The sequence below is a fragment of the Lepidochelys kempii genome, chromosome 2 (assembly GCF_965140285.1).
Source record: "Lepidochelys kempii isolate rLepKem1 chromosome 2, rLepKem1.hap1, whole genome shotgun sequence".
NCBI lineage: Eukaryota > Metazoa > Chordata > Testudines > Cheloniidae > Lepidochelys > Lepidochelys kempii.
This window is the reverse complement of record NC_136381.1, coordinates 167,641,758-167,658,187: the sequence shown is the minus strand read 5'-3', so window position 1 is coordinate 167,658,187 and position 16,430 is coordinate 167,641,758. Positions and strand designations below refer to the sequence as shown.

Genomic DNA, 16,430 nt, shown 5'->3' with positions numbered 1-16,430 from the left:
GACAGGGATGACCTGTTCTGTTCATTCCCTCAGAAGCACCTGACACTGGCCATTGTCAGAAACAGGATACTGGGCTAGATGAACCATCTGTCTGACTCAGTATGACTGTTCTCATCAGTGACTTCCTATAAACTAACAGCTGTACACCAAACTCACCAAATCAATTAAACACTGGGAAGCTACCATTTCTTTACAATTTCTGCTCTCACCAAGTAAAAAGGGACACAAACTGAATGTGAGACTTAAAAATTTTGTTAACCTACCTTGACTATACACTCCCACAGGGAAGGTCTGACCTCCCCAATTCTTTCCATATAATCATTGCAACTACCTGAAAAAATAAATAAAAGGCACGAGCAACCCAGAGGTAAACAAACTAATACATGTGCACTGATTTATATTTTTTAAGTCTCCGATCATGTACTTTTTTTTTTGGACAGCTGCAAGGTTGCAACAAAGACCAAAAAAGAACCACCAAAGTAGGCCCATACTCTGCAACTTGTCCCTGGGGACCTCAGAGGTTAATGTGGTCCGGCAAGGGCACAAGCAGCTGCCTATGTGAGCCAGCTGCAAGACTGGGGCCAAAGGCAAAGGTTGAAACAAAAACTGACTAAAACTGCTGCCAACAATTGGTATTTTGCCTACATAACATCACTGCTGCTGTGCTCAAATGCAGCTTTTGCTTAAAAAGTTATCACTGCATAGGTGCAAAATTAGCGAAGCACATATGAAAAGTTCATAATTTTATACTGCTGATCCTACAGAAACCCATGTCCCTGACTTCAAAACAGTGACAGTAGAAACCTTTATGTGAAGATAGATTATGAAACTAAAGACAACTAAAACATCAGTTTACAGGTGTTCTTCTGAAGGACAACTAAAGTTGGACTAAGGGTGGTATTAATGTATAACTATTTAAGGAGTTTAATTTGCTAGAAAAGAGTAAATAACTTTGGTACATCAAACTGCTATTTGGAAGTTTGCCTTGGCTTACAGAGAGGGATGTGAGAAGTTTGCCCTATTTTCACAGTTGAAAGCTTCATTGACTCAGACAAGATACTTTAGACTAATATCCTGTGGCACTGCAGTGACCTACATGTAATTATTGCATGCTTCTTCTAAAATATTTGTACACAACCAGAAATTATAGCCTAAGTTACCAACAAGTTTTTGGTTTAGACCAGCAACACAAAGATGGACTTCAATTAGTGGTAATCTAGCTGTCTGATGTTTTTAGCCATTTTTTTTTTATCTTCTGGTTACAATTCTCCTTACATAAACATATTTATCCTGTTAAATGATGTTTAAAAACCTTCATCTCTTCTTTCTCCCATCCTGAAAATGTTATCTCCCTCAGATTTGAGGGGCTGTGGGGAGAGGAGGGGAAATCAAAGATCTAGGTATCCCTATTAATGCCCTCTTCAAAAGAAGTGTGGATCTTAAATATTTACAGACATCTTTAGTTTAATTTTGGTATTAATCGCACCAATTTAAAAAGGGGTGTGTGAGATCTGGGGACAGAGGGGCAACGCTTTTAGAGGAAAAGGAGTATATGAGGTAAAAAGTCAATATTTGGCGTAGTATCGTTTAGTGGATTCCTCGAGCTTGTCAACGTTCCCCAAAATAACATGGCTCTTAGCTCAGTAGTTTCATTTTGTTTTATGTGCCATAATTTTGAGATGGTGCTTAGAGATTCAACAGCTATTCTGGCAAATATTGCTTGAAGAGTCATAATTCCTTCCAGTGCCAGACATGTTAGGTGTTTTGTTTACCATACAACTAATTTGTGAAGTTACAACAATGTGTAACTGTTTTTTCCTGCAGCGTTTCCTGAGTCAACTCAAGAGTCCTACTCAGCTTCTGTTTAGTGTGCAGAGTCAGTTTTCAACTCCCCCAGAATATTCCCTACTTGGTTCTCTAACTAAAATGTTTACTATGCCATTTAGTATAAACAGGTTGACATCTGGACCCCCTCACTGTAAACTCTCTCCAAACACTCAGTCTGCTTCTGTATATAGCACTGAAATCAAGCATTACATCACCACTGCAAACTCACTATGAAAGCACAGTTGTCTAATTACTATTCATTCCTAGACTCCTTGAAGCATCAAATGTTTGACCACCCTAGCACTAGTCAGCATTTCAGATTGCCCTTATCTGGTCTCAGTCCTATCGTTGCGAAAGTAACTATGGGGGAAGGCTTTCATCATTTATTTGTTGGATAGGTTCACACTAGAGATTGTTCTGTCTTCTACCATTAGATGACATTTTCTTTTATTAATTCAGGCTACCTGCATACTTTCCTTCAAAATCAATGCAAGAGTGGTCTAAAGACCATTCTGCACAGCAAGAGACTATAAAATGTCTCCATTGCTGAATTACAGCTAGTTTAAGCTTCCACTTTTACCCCCAGACAGATTAATTTTGACACTGCACTTTAGATGGTTTCCTGTAACTAGTTTATTTATTTATACACACATATTATTTTGGCAAACAAGCCCATCATCATATAGTATACCCTTATATTTTCCAGACGAAAAGGGACATAGTTATTCACTATATCAAGATCCTTCTCAACAGGTAATACGTACTGCAAGAGAGAGTGAAATTGAAATAAATAGTTATAGCCTCAAGTTTTTTCTCACTTCTGATATTTTTCACTGCCTTACAAAGCTGGTGTATTTACTGTAACTCAGATACTTATTCCTGACTGGGTTATTCACTACTTTGTCAAATACCATATAATGAAAATGCCATATGGTGTTATTGAAGTGAAGCCCAAAGTATTCCCAGGTGACAGAATTCTAGAGACAGGAGAAATAATCCCACCAGTGGAAGAAGAGCCTACTGGTCATCACTGAAGGTTATAAACTCTAGCTTTGGTCCTATAAAAAGGTGTTAAATATTTCCAGATATGTATATAAAACAAGAAAGTCGCTTTCAGGAGAAAACAAAACAAAAAAAACCGGAAGTGTGTGGTACATTTCATAACAAACAAACAATGAATAAAAGAAGACAGTTCCATAAACCACACTAGATTTATTTTGCCCTATTGAAAATTCCAAAACAAATCCCCACTATGGGCCTGGGAGGAGAATGTTCATGAAGTAATCCCAGAACAGTGCATAAGTGATGTCCTAAAACACACCCTGAATCAAGCAGCAGAAACTGGACAAAAAACAAAAACAAAACAAAAAAAACTACCACACCAGAAACTGACAGTACACTTCACAGTACACTTCAAGCGCATAACATACATATATAGCATCATGTTCCAGTTACAGTAAAAAGATGTTATGTGTGATAAACAGAGATACAACATTTTCAGATGGAAAGATGAATTTCAAGTGGGTGCCCCTTTAAAGGCATCAGAATCTGAAACACTGAATACCTTTTAGACCAGTAAAAAGAAAAGGAGTACTTGTGGCACCTTAGTCCACCTCAGCTCAGAAGTTTGGCATTGGCTCCTTTCATCTGGTGCAGCCAGGTCAGGGGAGAGTGGTCGATGTACACGGTGAAGTGTCGCCCGAAGAGATATGGCTCTAGTTTCTTGAGGGCCCACACCATGGCCAGGCATTCCTTCTCGATGGCCGCGTAGTGTTGCTCCTGGGGTAGCAACTTCTTGCTCAGGTACACGATGGGGTGTCTCTCCCCTTTTTCATCCTCCTGCATTAACACCGCCCCCAGTCCCACGTCTGAGGTGTTGGTGAACACCATAAAGGGCTTGTCAAAGTCTGGGTTTGTCAGAACTGGGCCACTGACCAGAGCCTCCTTCAGCGCCCGGAAAGCCTCCTGGCACTGCTCGGTCCAGACCACCTTGCACTTCTCAGCTTTTATGGTCATGTTCTCTATGTATATAAATCTCCCCACTGTATTTTCCACTGAATGCATCCGATTATGCTCAAATAAATTTGTTAGTCTCTAAGGTGCCACAAGTACTCCTTTTCTTTTTGCGAATACAGATTAACACGGCTGCTACTCTGAAACCTTTTAGACCAGTGGTTCTCAACCAGAAGTCCGGGGCTCCCAGGGGCCGCAAACAGGTTTCAGGGGGGGCGGGGGGAGGGGCTGCCAAGCAGAGCTGGCATTAGACTTGCTGGGGCCCAGGGCAGAAAGCTGAAGCCTCACCGCATGGGGCTGATACCTGGGGCTCCAAGCCGCATCACCTTGGGCTACAGCCAAAGCCTGAGCAACTTAAGCTTCGCAGGGCCCTCCCTGTTAAAGAGACAACTACAAGGGTATTTCTTTCCTGAATCACTGAGACACAGTTCAAGATAGAATCTTATGGCTTTCAGCCATCTTTTAGGCTGCATTTTGTTTCATATGATAAACTTATAAAAGCTACTGATACTGAAGTGCGTGTGTGTGTCAAAAAGAGAAATAAAGATAGAAGGCCCGAATAAGTTATTGGAGTCTCTAAATAGCTGCAACCAGTCTCAACACATGCCTTGTTGCTTAGAAGAAAGGCTGGAAAAATTGTTCTGTTATCAAGGGCCAGGAGTCACAAGACAGTTGCCTACTACTTCGTTTCCTTTCCCCAGCACACAAGACATTCTGAGATCTCTAAAAAGAAAAGGAGGACTTGTGGCACCTTAGAGACTACCAAATTTATTTGAGCATAAGCTTTCGTGAGCCACAGCTCACTTCATCGGATGCATTCAGTTGAAAATACAGTGGGGAGATTTATATACACAGAGAACATGAAACAATGGGTGATACCATACACACTGTAACGAGAGTGATCAGGTAAGGTGAGCTATTACCAGCAGGACAGCGGGGTGGGGGAACTTTTTGTAGTGATAATCAAGGTGGGCCATTTCCAGCAGTTGACAAGAACCTCTGAGGAACAGCGGTGGGGTGGGGGAATAGTTTTACTTTGTGTAATGACGCATCCACTCCCAGTCTTTATTCAAGCCTAAGTTAATTGTATCCAGCTTGCAAATTAGTTCCAATTCAGCAGTCTCTCATTGGAGTCTGTTTTTGAAGTTTTTTTGTTGTAATATTGCGACTTTTAGGTCTGTAATCAAGTGACCAAAGAGATTGAAGTGTTCTCCGACTGGTTTTCGAATGTTATAATTCTTGACATCCGATTTCTGTACATTTATTCTTTTATGTAGAGACTGTCCAGTTTGGCCAATGTACATGGCAGAGGGGCATTGCTGGCACATATCACATTGGTAGATGTGCAGGTGAACGAGCCTCTGATAGTGTGGCTGATGCGATTAGGCCCTATGACGGTGTCCCCTGAATAGATATGTGGACACAGTTGGCAACGGGCTTTATTGCAAGGATAGGTTCCTGGGTTAGTGGTTCTGTTGTGTGATGTGTGGTTGCTGGTGAGTATTTGCTTCACGTTGGGGGGCTGTCTGTAAGCAAGGACTGGCCTGTCTCCCAAGATCTGGGAGAGTGATGGGTCGTTCTTCAGGATAGGTTCTAGATCCTTGAGGATGCGTTGGAGAGGTTTTAGTTGGGGGCTGAAGGTGATGGCTAGTGGCGTTCTGTTATTTTCTTTGTTGGGCCTGTCCTGTAGTAGGTGACTTCTGGGTACTCTTCCGGCTCTGTCAATCTGTTTCTTCACTTCAGCAGGTGGGTACTGTAGTTGTAAGAACGCTTGATAGAGATCTTGTAGGTGTTTGTCTCTGTCTGAGGGATTGGAGCAAATGTGGTTGTATCGTAGAGCTTGGCTGTAGACAATGGAAAATGTAGGGTGTCCTGGATGGAAGCTGGAGGCATGTAGGTAGGTATAGCGGTCAGTAGGTTTCTGATATAGGGTGATGTTTATGTGACCATCACTTATTAGCACCGTAGTGTCCAGGAAGTGGATCAGCACACTCTCTGGTCCTCAGATCATGCACTGTTAAGAAATTTTAATTAATTCAGGGAGAACGTACATTTACAAAAAAGGTAGCAAGTTATGTAGCACCTACTGTGTGGAGGTAAATTGTGGATGTTTATTTCAATCTAACCATTTTGTTTAAAAAAGGAAGCTGAGAAAAATATTAGGTTTCAGTTTGCTCAATTGAAGAACTTCTCTAGAAAACCAAAAATAAGGTAATGCAACATCTTCATACCTCTGGCCCAGATCAGGTTTGTACTTGGGTCTCCAGTCACAAAAGAAAAGTAGTTTTTTTTTTAAAATCATTTCAGTCTAGTGCAAGTTTGTGCATCTCACAAAATTATCCACAGCTTTTTGGCTTAAGTGTAGTGTCTATTTTAAGAGAGCTCCAGGACTAATAGCAGGGTGGGTAAAACGGCACTCTTTAGGGGGTAGAGAGGGGTGGATAGGAGAGATAAATATTTACATGACGACACCTTCTTTCTCCTGTGTGAGTACCCCAATTTGATGAAGTGTCACTGTAAAACTCTCCGGGTACGTCTACAGTAGGAAATTATTTTGAAATTATTCTATTTGAATTTTCGGAAGCTATTTTATACATTCAGTCTTCTGTGTCCCCACTAAAGCGTGTGAATTCAGCGGATTGCGTCCACAGTACCAAGGCTAGCATCGAATGTGGGAGCGATGCACTGTGGGTAGCTATTCCATAGTTCCCGCAGTCCCCGCTGCCCATTGGAATTCTGGGTTAAGCTCCCAGTGCATGATGGAGCAAAAACATTCTCGTTGGGTGTTTCTGGGTGTGTGTCGTCAGAAAGCTACAGCAGACAATTGTTTCGCGCCTTTTTGGCATGCAGACGCCATACTGCTTTCAGCAGACGGTGCATCGCTGCTCTCCTGCTACTATGAATCCACCTTTCATTTCCTCTCATCTTCCTATGTAATCTCTACTATCTACTCTCTCTCTCTTCCTCATCAAACGCTTCCGCTGCCAACTCCGCTCGGCCATTGCGAACCGAACAGCACAGCTTCGGCGGCCAACTCTGCTCTCCCGCTATTGCCACGCTTCCAAGTTTCTCCATGTTGTCTGTCCTGGGCTCCCACCTCCGTGAAAGCCACAGAACACAACCTTTTTCAGCCTTTGTTCGGCTACCGTGAACCAAACAGCACAGCTTCCGCTGCCACTCTGCTCTCCTACATTTCGCGCCCTTTTTCCAGGATTACCCGTGCAGACACCATAGCCATGGAGCCTGATCAGATCTCCGCTGCAGTTTTGACCATTGTAAATACCTCGCGCATTATCCAGCACCATGTGCAGTACCCGCAAAACCGGGCGAGGAAGCGACGACAGTGTGATGCTGGTGAGGACATGGACACAGACAGCACAGCATGTAGCGATAGGGAGATCATGGTGCTGTTGGGCCAGGTTCATGCGGTGGAATGCCGATTCTGAGCCCGGGAAACAAGCACAGACTGGTGGGACCGCATAGTGTTGTGGGTATGGGATGATTCCCAGTGGCTGAGAAACTTTCATATGTGTAGGGCCACTTTCATGGAACTTTGTGACTTGCTGTCCCCTGCCCTGAAGCGCAAAGACACCAAAATAAGAGCAGCCCTCACAGTTGAGAAGCAAGTGGCCATAGCCCTGTGGAAGCTTGCAATGCCAGACAGCTACCGGTCAGTCGGGAATCAGTTTGGAGTGGGGAAATCTCCTGTGGGGTCTGCTGTGCTGCAAGTAGCCAATGCAATCATTGACCAGTTGCTATCAAGGGCAGTGGCTTTGGGAAATGTGCAGACCATTGTGGATGGCTTTAATGCACTGGAGTTCCCTAACTGCGGCAGGGTGACAGACGGAATGCATATTCCTATCTTGGCCCCGGAACACCGGAGCAGCCAGTACATAAACCGCAAGGGGTACTTTTCCATGGTGGTGCAAGCACTGGTGGATCACAAGGGACGTTTCACTGACATCAACGTGGGATGGCCAGGAAAGGTGCATTGTGCTCGCATCTTCAGGAACTCTGGTCCGTTTGAACAGCTGCAGGAAGGCACTTACCTCCCAGACCAGAAAATTACTGTTAGGGATGTTGAAATGCCTATAGTTATCCTCAGGGACACAGCCTACCCCTTAATGCCATGGCTCATGAAGTCATACACAGGCACCCTGGACAGTAGTAAAGAGCAGTTCAACTATAGGCTGAGCAAGTGCAGAATCGTGGTAGAATGTGCGTTTGGACATTTGAAAGCGCACTGGCGCAGTTTATTGACTCGGTTAGATCTCAGCACAACCAATATTCCAATTGTAATTGCTGCTTGTTGTGTGCTCCACTATATCTGAGAGAGTAAGGGGGAGACATTTATGGTGGGGTGGGAGGTTGAGGCAACTCGCCTGTCAGCCAGTTTCACACAGCCAGACAACAGGGTGATTAGAAGAGCGCAGCAGGGCATGCGGCGCATCAGAGAAGCTTTGAAAGTCAGTTTCATGACTGGCCAGGGTACGGTGTGAGAGTTGTGTTGGTTTGTCTTAAATTTACCCACCCTATATCTATATATATGGAAATAAAGTCACAGTTGTTTAAAAACCATTATTATTTGTTGCACAAAACATTGAGAGAAATCAGAAGCTAGACTGGGGGGGGAGGGGGATTGGATTAGAGGGGTGGAGGAGGAGGGAAGAACAAGTCCAGAAACCAAATCAAAATTTAGGATATGCCAAATTCTGCTGCTTGTGCAATCCTCTGGGGTTGGCTGTGTGGGTCCCCATAGCCTTCCCCCCACCCCCATTTTCTTGGGCGTCTGGGTGAGGAGGCTATGGAACTTGGGGAGGAGGGAGGGCGGTTATTCAGGGGCTACAGCAGCACTCTGTGGTCTTGCTGCCTTTCCCGCATTAGATCCACCATACAGCAGAGCATGTCAGTTTGCTCCCCCATGAGCTTGATCATAGCATCCTCCCTGCTCTCATCGCGCATGTCCCTCCTCTCTTCGTAGTCATGTAACGTTTTACGCGACTCCGCAATTGTTTGCCTCCACGCATTCAACTGGGCCCTATCAGTGCGGGAGGACTACATGAGCTCGGCAAACATGTCGTCCCGAGTTCATTTTTTCTGGCTTCTAATCTGGACCAGCCTCTGGGACGGAGTAGACAGGGACTACATTGAAACATTTGCACCTGCTGCAGGAGGAGAAAAAGGGAGGGTAGTATTTTAAAAGATACATTTTAGAGAACAAAGGGGACACTTTCTCAGTGAAACAGGAAATTCATAGTACACAGCACATGTTCTTTCTGTACAAGGTCTCATTTTGCCTCTTATACTGAAGTGCCTGCCACTTTGGTGTGAGTAAGCCACCACATGCGGCCAGGCAACAGAATTCAGCTTGCAGGCAGCCTGCGGGCTCTCTGGGATGATCGCTTCACACAACACCCTCCCCCCAGCCCCACCCCCACCCCCATCGCGGGGCTCTGACGAGGCTCTGAGCAGGGATGAGCCCATTAAACTAAATGTGAACAGCGCAGCACGGCTGGGTTTCCCTCCACCCCACATTGCGTGGCTCCAATCAAGCTCTCACTCACCAGAAGTGCCTTCTCCAGTGTCATGGTCCGGGAGCATGCTTTGGGAGTAGGGGGAGGCTATTGGCTCCAGCGTTGAGAATAGTTCCTGGCTGGGGGAAAACAGATTCCCTACTTGCCGCCTGTGCACTATCCACCTCCTCCTCCTCCTTCAAAAACTCATCCTCCTCGCTCCGTGCTACTCCCCCCTTGCAGGTGTCCATGGACAGTGGTGGGGTAGTGGTGTCATCGCTCCCCATAATTGCATGCAGCTCATGGTAGAAGCGGCATGTATGGGGCTGTAACCCAGAGCACCCGTTTGGCTCCCTGGATTTTTGGTATGCTTGCCTGAACTCCTTGATTTTTGTACGACACTGTTGTGTGTCCCTAGAGTAGCTTTTTTCCGTCATGGCCCTGGAGACTTTAGCGTACATATTTGCATTCCTTTTTTTGGAACGTAGTTCTGCCATAACAGATTCATCTCCCCAACATGCAATGAGATCCAGTATCTCCTGTTTGGACCATGCTGGAGCTTGTCTGAGAATCCGGGAGTGCATGGTCGCCTGTGATGGTGGACTCTGCATGGTCGCCTGTTATGGTGAACTGTACTGATGGTCACCTGTGACCAAACAGGAAATTTAAAAGTTCCCAGGGCTTTTACTGCCTACCTGGCTAGTGCATCGGAGTTCAGACTGTTGTCCAGAGCGGTCACAAGGGAGCATTCTGGGATAGCTCCCGGAGGCCAATATCGTTGAATTGCGTCCACAGTACCTGTAACCTGGAACTGCGATCTCGATTTTAGTGCTACTCCACTTGCCGAGGTGGAGTACAGAAATCGGAGTAGAGAGCCCTTTAAATCGAAAAACTGGTTTGGTCATGTGGACGGAACCAGTTTTATTTCGAGGTAACTTGGCTAATTCCGAAATAACCGCGTACTGTAGACCAGACCTCAGTGTGAAGAGCCACTCAAGCCAGCTTTCCATCAGGTAATTTTGCTCCTAAATCCCATTCCCCCTGCTCTCACCATTAGATCTAAGAAGATTACTTTGCTTTTTGGGCAGCTTTATGATGTACATTAAAACCAGTAAAGACCACACATATCTTTAAAAGCAAACAGGGAGCTATTTATAAACCCCTTAGATTTTTAATCAGCAACAGGCTGGTAAGCACTATTGTGGCACCTAGTATATGCAGCATAATATACCCAATTAATGCTCTAAGAAAATTATCCAGATTTCTGAATTAAATGAAACATTGCCTAGCATAATGAAATTCAGGAGAGGATATTAAACATTATTGCTTCATTCACTCCAAACATCCTTTATTAACAGCAAGAGAGCTTCTGATCTCTTGGTACTTACAAACCTTTTACAGTTTTGAAGTCTGTTTGCAGATAGTAGTCTCTTGCCAGTATTGCACTGCTCAAGGTCAAGATATATATATATATTTCTAGGCATCTTGAGGTTTTCCTTCTACCTTTACACTGAAGTAATCAATTGTCAGCTTAAATGAGAATCTATGATAGAAATGTACTTCTACTTAATACTCACATGCTTACTAGCAGGTTGACTCTGAGGTAAAGATCCAGGAGCCAGTACTGGAGAGCTTGTAGGACTGCAAAGCTCCGGAAATGGATTTGGTATGGCTGGCAAAGAGGATGTTCTAAACTGTTGTTCTTCTTCTTGGAGACGTCTACAAACACATAAGAACTGAATATTAAAAGAAGAAATTAAGTCTCCTGACTAACCCACTGCCTACATTCGGCATATTGATATCATACACCATTTAGGAAAGGGAATCAAACAAACTTTGTTCAAAACAATAGAGATATTTTTTCACAACATACATACATACAATTACTGTGATTGAATGAACAAATTAGGTAATGCGTGTGAAAAGTCAGTCACGCATCCAAGCTTGTTTTGTTGCATCTAACTTGATTATATGTGCGTATAATTGAAGTAATTGTTGAGAAAAAAAATCAGACCTATATCACAGATAGCAAGGGCTAAATTGAAGACTGTTAGTTTATGTTCTACATGCCAGAAGTACATATATATGTGAGCTCGTTCAAATGGATGCAATCCAAGAGAAGAGCTGCTACTGCCAAATTCTGCATTTGAACAATCCTGCCAGCATAATCCTTGTAGACTTTGCCAACAGTCCTAGAGCTCTAGCATAGGAGCAGACTGCTGAAGTGTCACAGTTGATCGTAACTAGATCCTAACAAGGTTTCACCTCAGTAGGTATGATCAATTGGGATACTCCTATGTTAGAGTTCTAGGACTGGTGGCAAGGCCTATAAGAACTCTGCTGGCAGGATTGTTCAGATCCAGAATTTCGCAGCCTTTATGGTCCAGTATAAGGCACACCTGTTTAAACAGGTTAATAGGCAAGTTTTGGTGGGAAGTGGTGTGCCAGTCATAATTGTGGGCTGTAACAGTGGCAATTTGACTTGTCTAGCCAGGTGGTAGGGGTTTTCCCTACTTGTGTCTAAACAATGTGATGAAAGAGCCATCTAGACGAAGTAGAGCTACCCGGAATTGGTCACTATATAGTTTATGGTAAAGATTCCCTATAATCAAGACAGTCTCTTGTGCCTCAGGCTTATAGACAGCCTATGATCAGAGACTTGCACTGACCTCCAGTATAGTGAAGTGGAAACAGAAGGTTTCAATTCAGCACATATCCCTCTTGTTGACATCTCCCACTGGCTAACTTAGGTGAGGAGCAGTCTAGCATGCCAGCTTTTGTGATCCCATTGGAAGGCACCTATCTCTCCCCATTCATCGTATAGGAAGCCTAGGTGCCTAACTCAGGCTTTGTGAGGCCAAGTGATTTTCTGGGCACCTACAAGTTAAGTATGGTGACAGGGCCGGATAGCTCTCCTGTGGGCCTGGGGCTATTAGATTTTGAGGGACCCTTGTATACAAGTCTTTTTGCTAATTTAAAACAAAATGATTACAATTATGGCATCAAGGTTATTAACGCTATACTAAACTTGCCTTTTAATTAACATAAAGCCATTCTGTGGTTACATTTCAATCTTAAAACACATAGAATATAGTTAAGTTAATTCAAAATAGCCTACTTCTTACCTTAGAACAGCTGTTATATTAGTTTCTTTCTGGGAGAGAATTTGGATGCAGGAGGGGGCTCCAGGCTGGGGCAGAGTGTTGGGGTGCAGAAGAGGGTGAGGGGTGCGGGCTCTGGGAGGGAGTTTGGTGAAGGAAGGGATTCTGACCTGGGGCAGGGGGCTGGGGTGCAGGAGGAGGTGTGAGCTGCAGACTCCGGCCGGGAGGCGCTTACCGCAGGTGGCTCCTGGCTGGTGGCGCAGCAGAGCTCAGGCAGGCTGCCTGCCTGCATGCCATAGCCCCACGCCACTTCTGGAAGCAGCCAGCTGCCAGTATGTCTCTGTGTGTGTCCCTGGGGGAGGGGAATAGCGTGTCTCCACATGCTGCCCCCGCAGTTCCCATTGGCCGGTTCCCTGCCTTCCTGCCACCATGGGCCTCAGAGCGGCATGGGGCCATGGGGTGCAAGCAGCCTGCCCGAGCCCTGCTGTGCCAGGGCCCCAGGCTGCAGCCCCGAAAGCCTCTGTGTTAATCTGGCCCTGCATGGTGATGTTGAGCCTACGTGAATCTGAGCCATGCTGTACAAGTGCTTGTGGAACTGCACAGAGTTAAGAGTCAGAGTCTTCTCTGATAAGTTTGTTATGCTTGGGAATGCCAAGGAAACCATTTAAAAAACAAAACCAAACCACATCTTCCCCAGAGGATTATCACTGTGCTATGTGATGAAAATGCAGGGCTGGATTAATGCAGGGGCTTTCAGGGCTGCAGCCCGGGGTCCTGGCACAACAGGGGTCAGGTAGGCTGCCTGCATCCAGAAAGCATTGGGCATTTCTTTGTGAATATGACCATGAATGGTAACAGGGAGATTCGTGCCCCACTGGTCTCCTTGTTTCTGACATCGATTTCCAACAGAAGAACATAAATGCACGGACTTTGTATTTGAATGATGGATGAACCCGCAAAGCACTAGTTCACATTCTGATAGCCAACTGGCAGGGAAGCTGTATATACCACTGCATATACCACTGTTCGGTGTTCAGGGGTATGGAAGTTGGCAATACGGACCACAGGTTGCTTGTGGTCATGACAAAACTGAAGCTGAAGGCTAGTCAAACCAAGCCATCCATTAGTGAGTTAGAATTACAGAAACTGACTGATGCTGCTGTCAAAATGGAATAGCAGGCTGAAATCTGCAAATGATTTGACACACTAACCATTGCCGATTAAAGCTTTTAACACAAGCAAGTCAACAAGTTATGTGACTGTTTCCAGTTTCCCGTCATGGATGCTGCCAACAAAGTGCTGTGGAAAAGGCATGCTAGCCTTAAATATCAATGGGCAAGTCAACCATAGACCATAGACATCATAGAAAAAACATGGCTTGGCTCGCTTAATCAAGAACAACCAAAAATACCTATGCCTCAGTGCCTTGCTTGTAACAGCTTTAAAGCAGGACCGGGAGATATTTTGGGTAAATAAGGCTGTATTGACAGAAGCTGTATTGGCCACAAATGACTACAGCAAAGTCTATAAAGAACTGCACAACTTAAAAGCCAGTCAAACTTAAAAGATGGAACAAATCCTTGCTATTAAGGATGGACACAGTAACACATTCAGCACCGAGGCTGAATGAGTAGATAAGAAGCTCCTGAAAGTGTTCTAAGTGCTTCTTCAGAGCAGCAGATTTGCAGTTCAGGGGGATGCAAAGAGTGGAGTGACCTCCATGTAATGCGATGTCATAGTCAAGTAGGTTCGAAGTGCAGCCTGTAAGCTCAAGAACGGTCGTGCTGCCAGTTTTTGTCGTATTGCTGTTGAGCTGATCAAGCACGACGGAGATTCTGTCTTACAGTGGCTGACCCACATTATCAACAAAATCTGGATTCATGAGAAACTATCCAATGAATGCTGCCATGGGATTAATTCTTCCATTTTGGAAAATGAAAGGCCATGCTCTGGTGTGTTTCAATCACTGCAGCTTCATTTTGCTTTCCATTCCAAGCAAATTGTTCACGCTGGTTCTTTCTGAGCGTGTTAAGACCATCATAAGGAATCTGTGCTATCTACAGCAAGCCAGGTCTATGCCCAGCTGGATTAACCATGGAGCAGATTCTTACCATTAGACAAATTATTCAAAAAGCCCAAGAGTTTCAATGCAAGAAGGATGAGGTGTATATAGCCTTTATTGATGTGAAAGCTGCATTTGACTCTGTTGATTGTTGCTCCCTTTAGCTTTGCTGCAAGCTGCTGGTGTGCCTGGCAAGCTCCTCAACCTTCTTGTAGAAATGCAACGCCAAAAGCGAGAGCTGTGTTCTCTTGGGTACTAGAATGTCCAACTAGTTTGAGTACAACAGCGGCGTCCATCAAGGGTGAGTAGCTGCTCCAATCTGCTCAACATCATTATTGACCAAATGATGGAAGCGGTCACTAGGTGCAGATTGGGGGTGATACTGCTTAACAGGCCTGGAATACGCAGATAACATGGCTATAGTCACATCCTCATGAACTAATCTCATCCATGTCCTGAAAATATGTAAGGAAATAGCACGTAAGGTTGGTCTGCAAGTCAACTGGAAGAAGGCTAAACTGATTTATGTGGCTGATGGACCTCTACCCCATCCATCGTAATCGATGGACAAGAAGTTGAAATTGAGTATCTTGGTTCCATTGTCACCAAGAAGGGAGGTTGCCTTCCTGACATGACACATCAGATCAGCAAGGCTATGGGTGTTGTGTAGGCTTTTTGGAAGCTTTTTGGAATCAACAGCACACGTCAACTCAGACTTCATTTGGAAAGGATATTTGTTAACTGAAGTGAAAATCCCAAATATACTTGCGGACCGGATGAAAGCAAATCAGCCTGTCCAATTAAACCAACAGCAGGGTTTGTTGTTGTTGTTTTTTTTTTTTTTTAAAACAAACAAATGAGATTTTAAGAACCTTTTGTTACACATAAAAGCCTTCAACTACTATAAAAAAAGTCTGTTTAATCATTCACTTCAAGCTTGAAAGAAGCAAGTTCCATGCTGGGAACAGCAACCTGATTTAAAGATACTTCCACTTTTGGCTTCTTATTCACTAGCATAATGCTGCTATGTCTGGAGTTGAAGATGCTTTACTGTAGCAGTTCTAAACTTATGGGTTGGGACCCCAAAGTGGGTCACAACCCCATTTTAATGGGGTCACTAGAGGCAGTATTAGACTTGCTCTATTAATATAAGATGTTATAAATTTGTAACACAAACCTGCTGTTTCAGTTTGGGCCTCATATAGGCAAACACACCTTTAGTCAACTGTCTAATGGCTACTACAGAAGGTAAAGTGTTTCTATTAAACTAACAAGATATTTTGAGTAGATACTGCGCATAACAGAACATTTGGATGAAGGATATTAACTAAATCCAAACATGGAAGGTCACTTGAGCAAGCCCATACTAAAGACATGGCCTCCAAGAAATATAGACAATATACAAGATTGTTTTTTCTGTCTTAGTTGGTAACCCATCTGCCTCTTCAAAAACAGAACAAAAATCAAGTGCATTATTACTTAGTACCACTAAGCAGCTGTCAGATATCACCCATGAGATGATCTGGGTTCTTTCAGTTAGCCCAAGGCAACACACGTAAGAGTCCCTCTATCTTGTCCTCTTTTCATACCTTACTGCCATAATGCGCACTGGCTGAGACCGCTGCACCTTCTGCCTTGGAGACATGGGCTGCAGAGAACTTGTTCCTGAGGTTGGCAGTTGGCTGCGATTAAGCTGGCCATTTTGAAGGAGGGGAGTGGTTTCTGACTGCATACCGCACACTGAGTACAAGCTTTCAAATGAGGAATTCATGTCATTTACCAAAGCTTCTAGGTCCACGTCATCATCTGAAAAACAGACAAAATAAAGATGGCATTACACATTTGAAGGCTAGAACTACTACAGAAATTTAGAAGGATAAAGACAGTTTACAGATAAGAGAGCAAATATTTTCA

At 44.2% G+C, this 16,430-nt stretch overlaps 1 protein-coding gene across 5 annotated transcripts in view; it reads right to left on the bottom strand.

Moving 5' to 3' along the window:
• GRB10 (growth factor receptor bound protein 10) overlaps nt 1–16,430 on the bottom strand; it is a 263,673-nt gene that overhangs the window by 65,585 nt on the left and 181,658 nt on the right. For all 5 annotated transcript variants that reach the window (XM_073332709.2, XM_078851673.1, XM_073332708.2 and 2 more), the window contains 2 exons: nt 16,106–16,322; nt 10,931–11,072 (listed from right to left, as the gene is read on the bottom strand). In XM_073332709.2, coding sequence (XP_073188810.1) covers nt 10,931–11,072; nt 16,106–16,322 — 359 coding nt within the window. The remainder of the gene's footprint in view (nt 1–10,930; nt 11,073–16,105; nt 16,323–16,430) is intronic.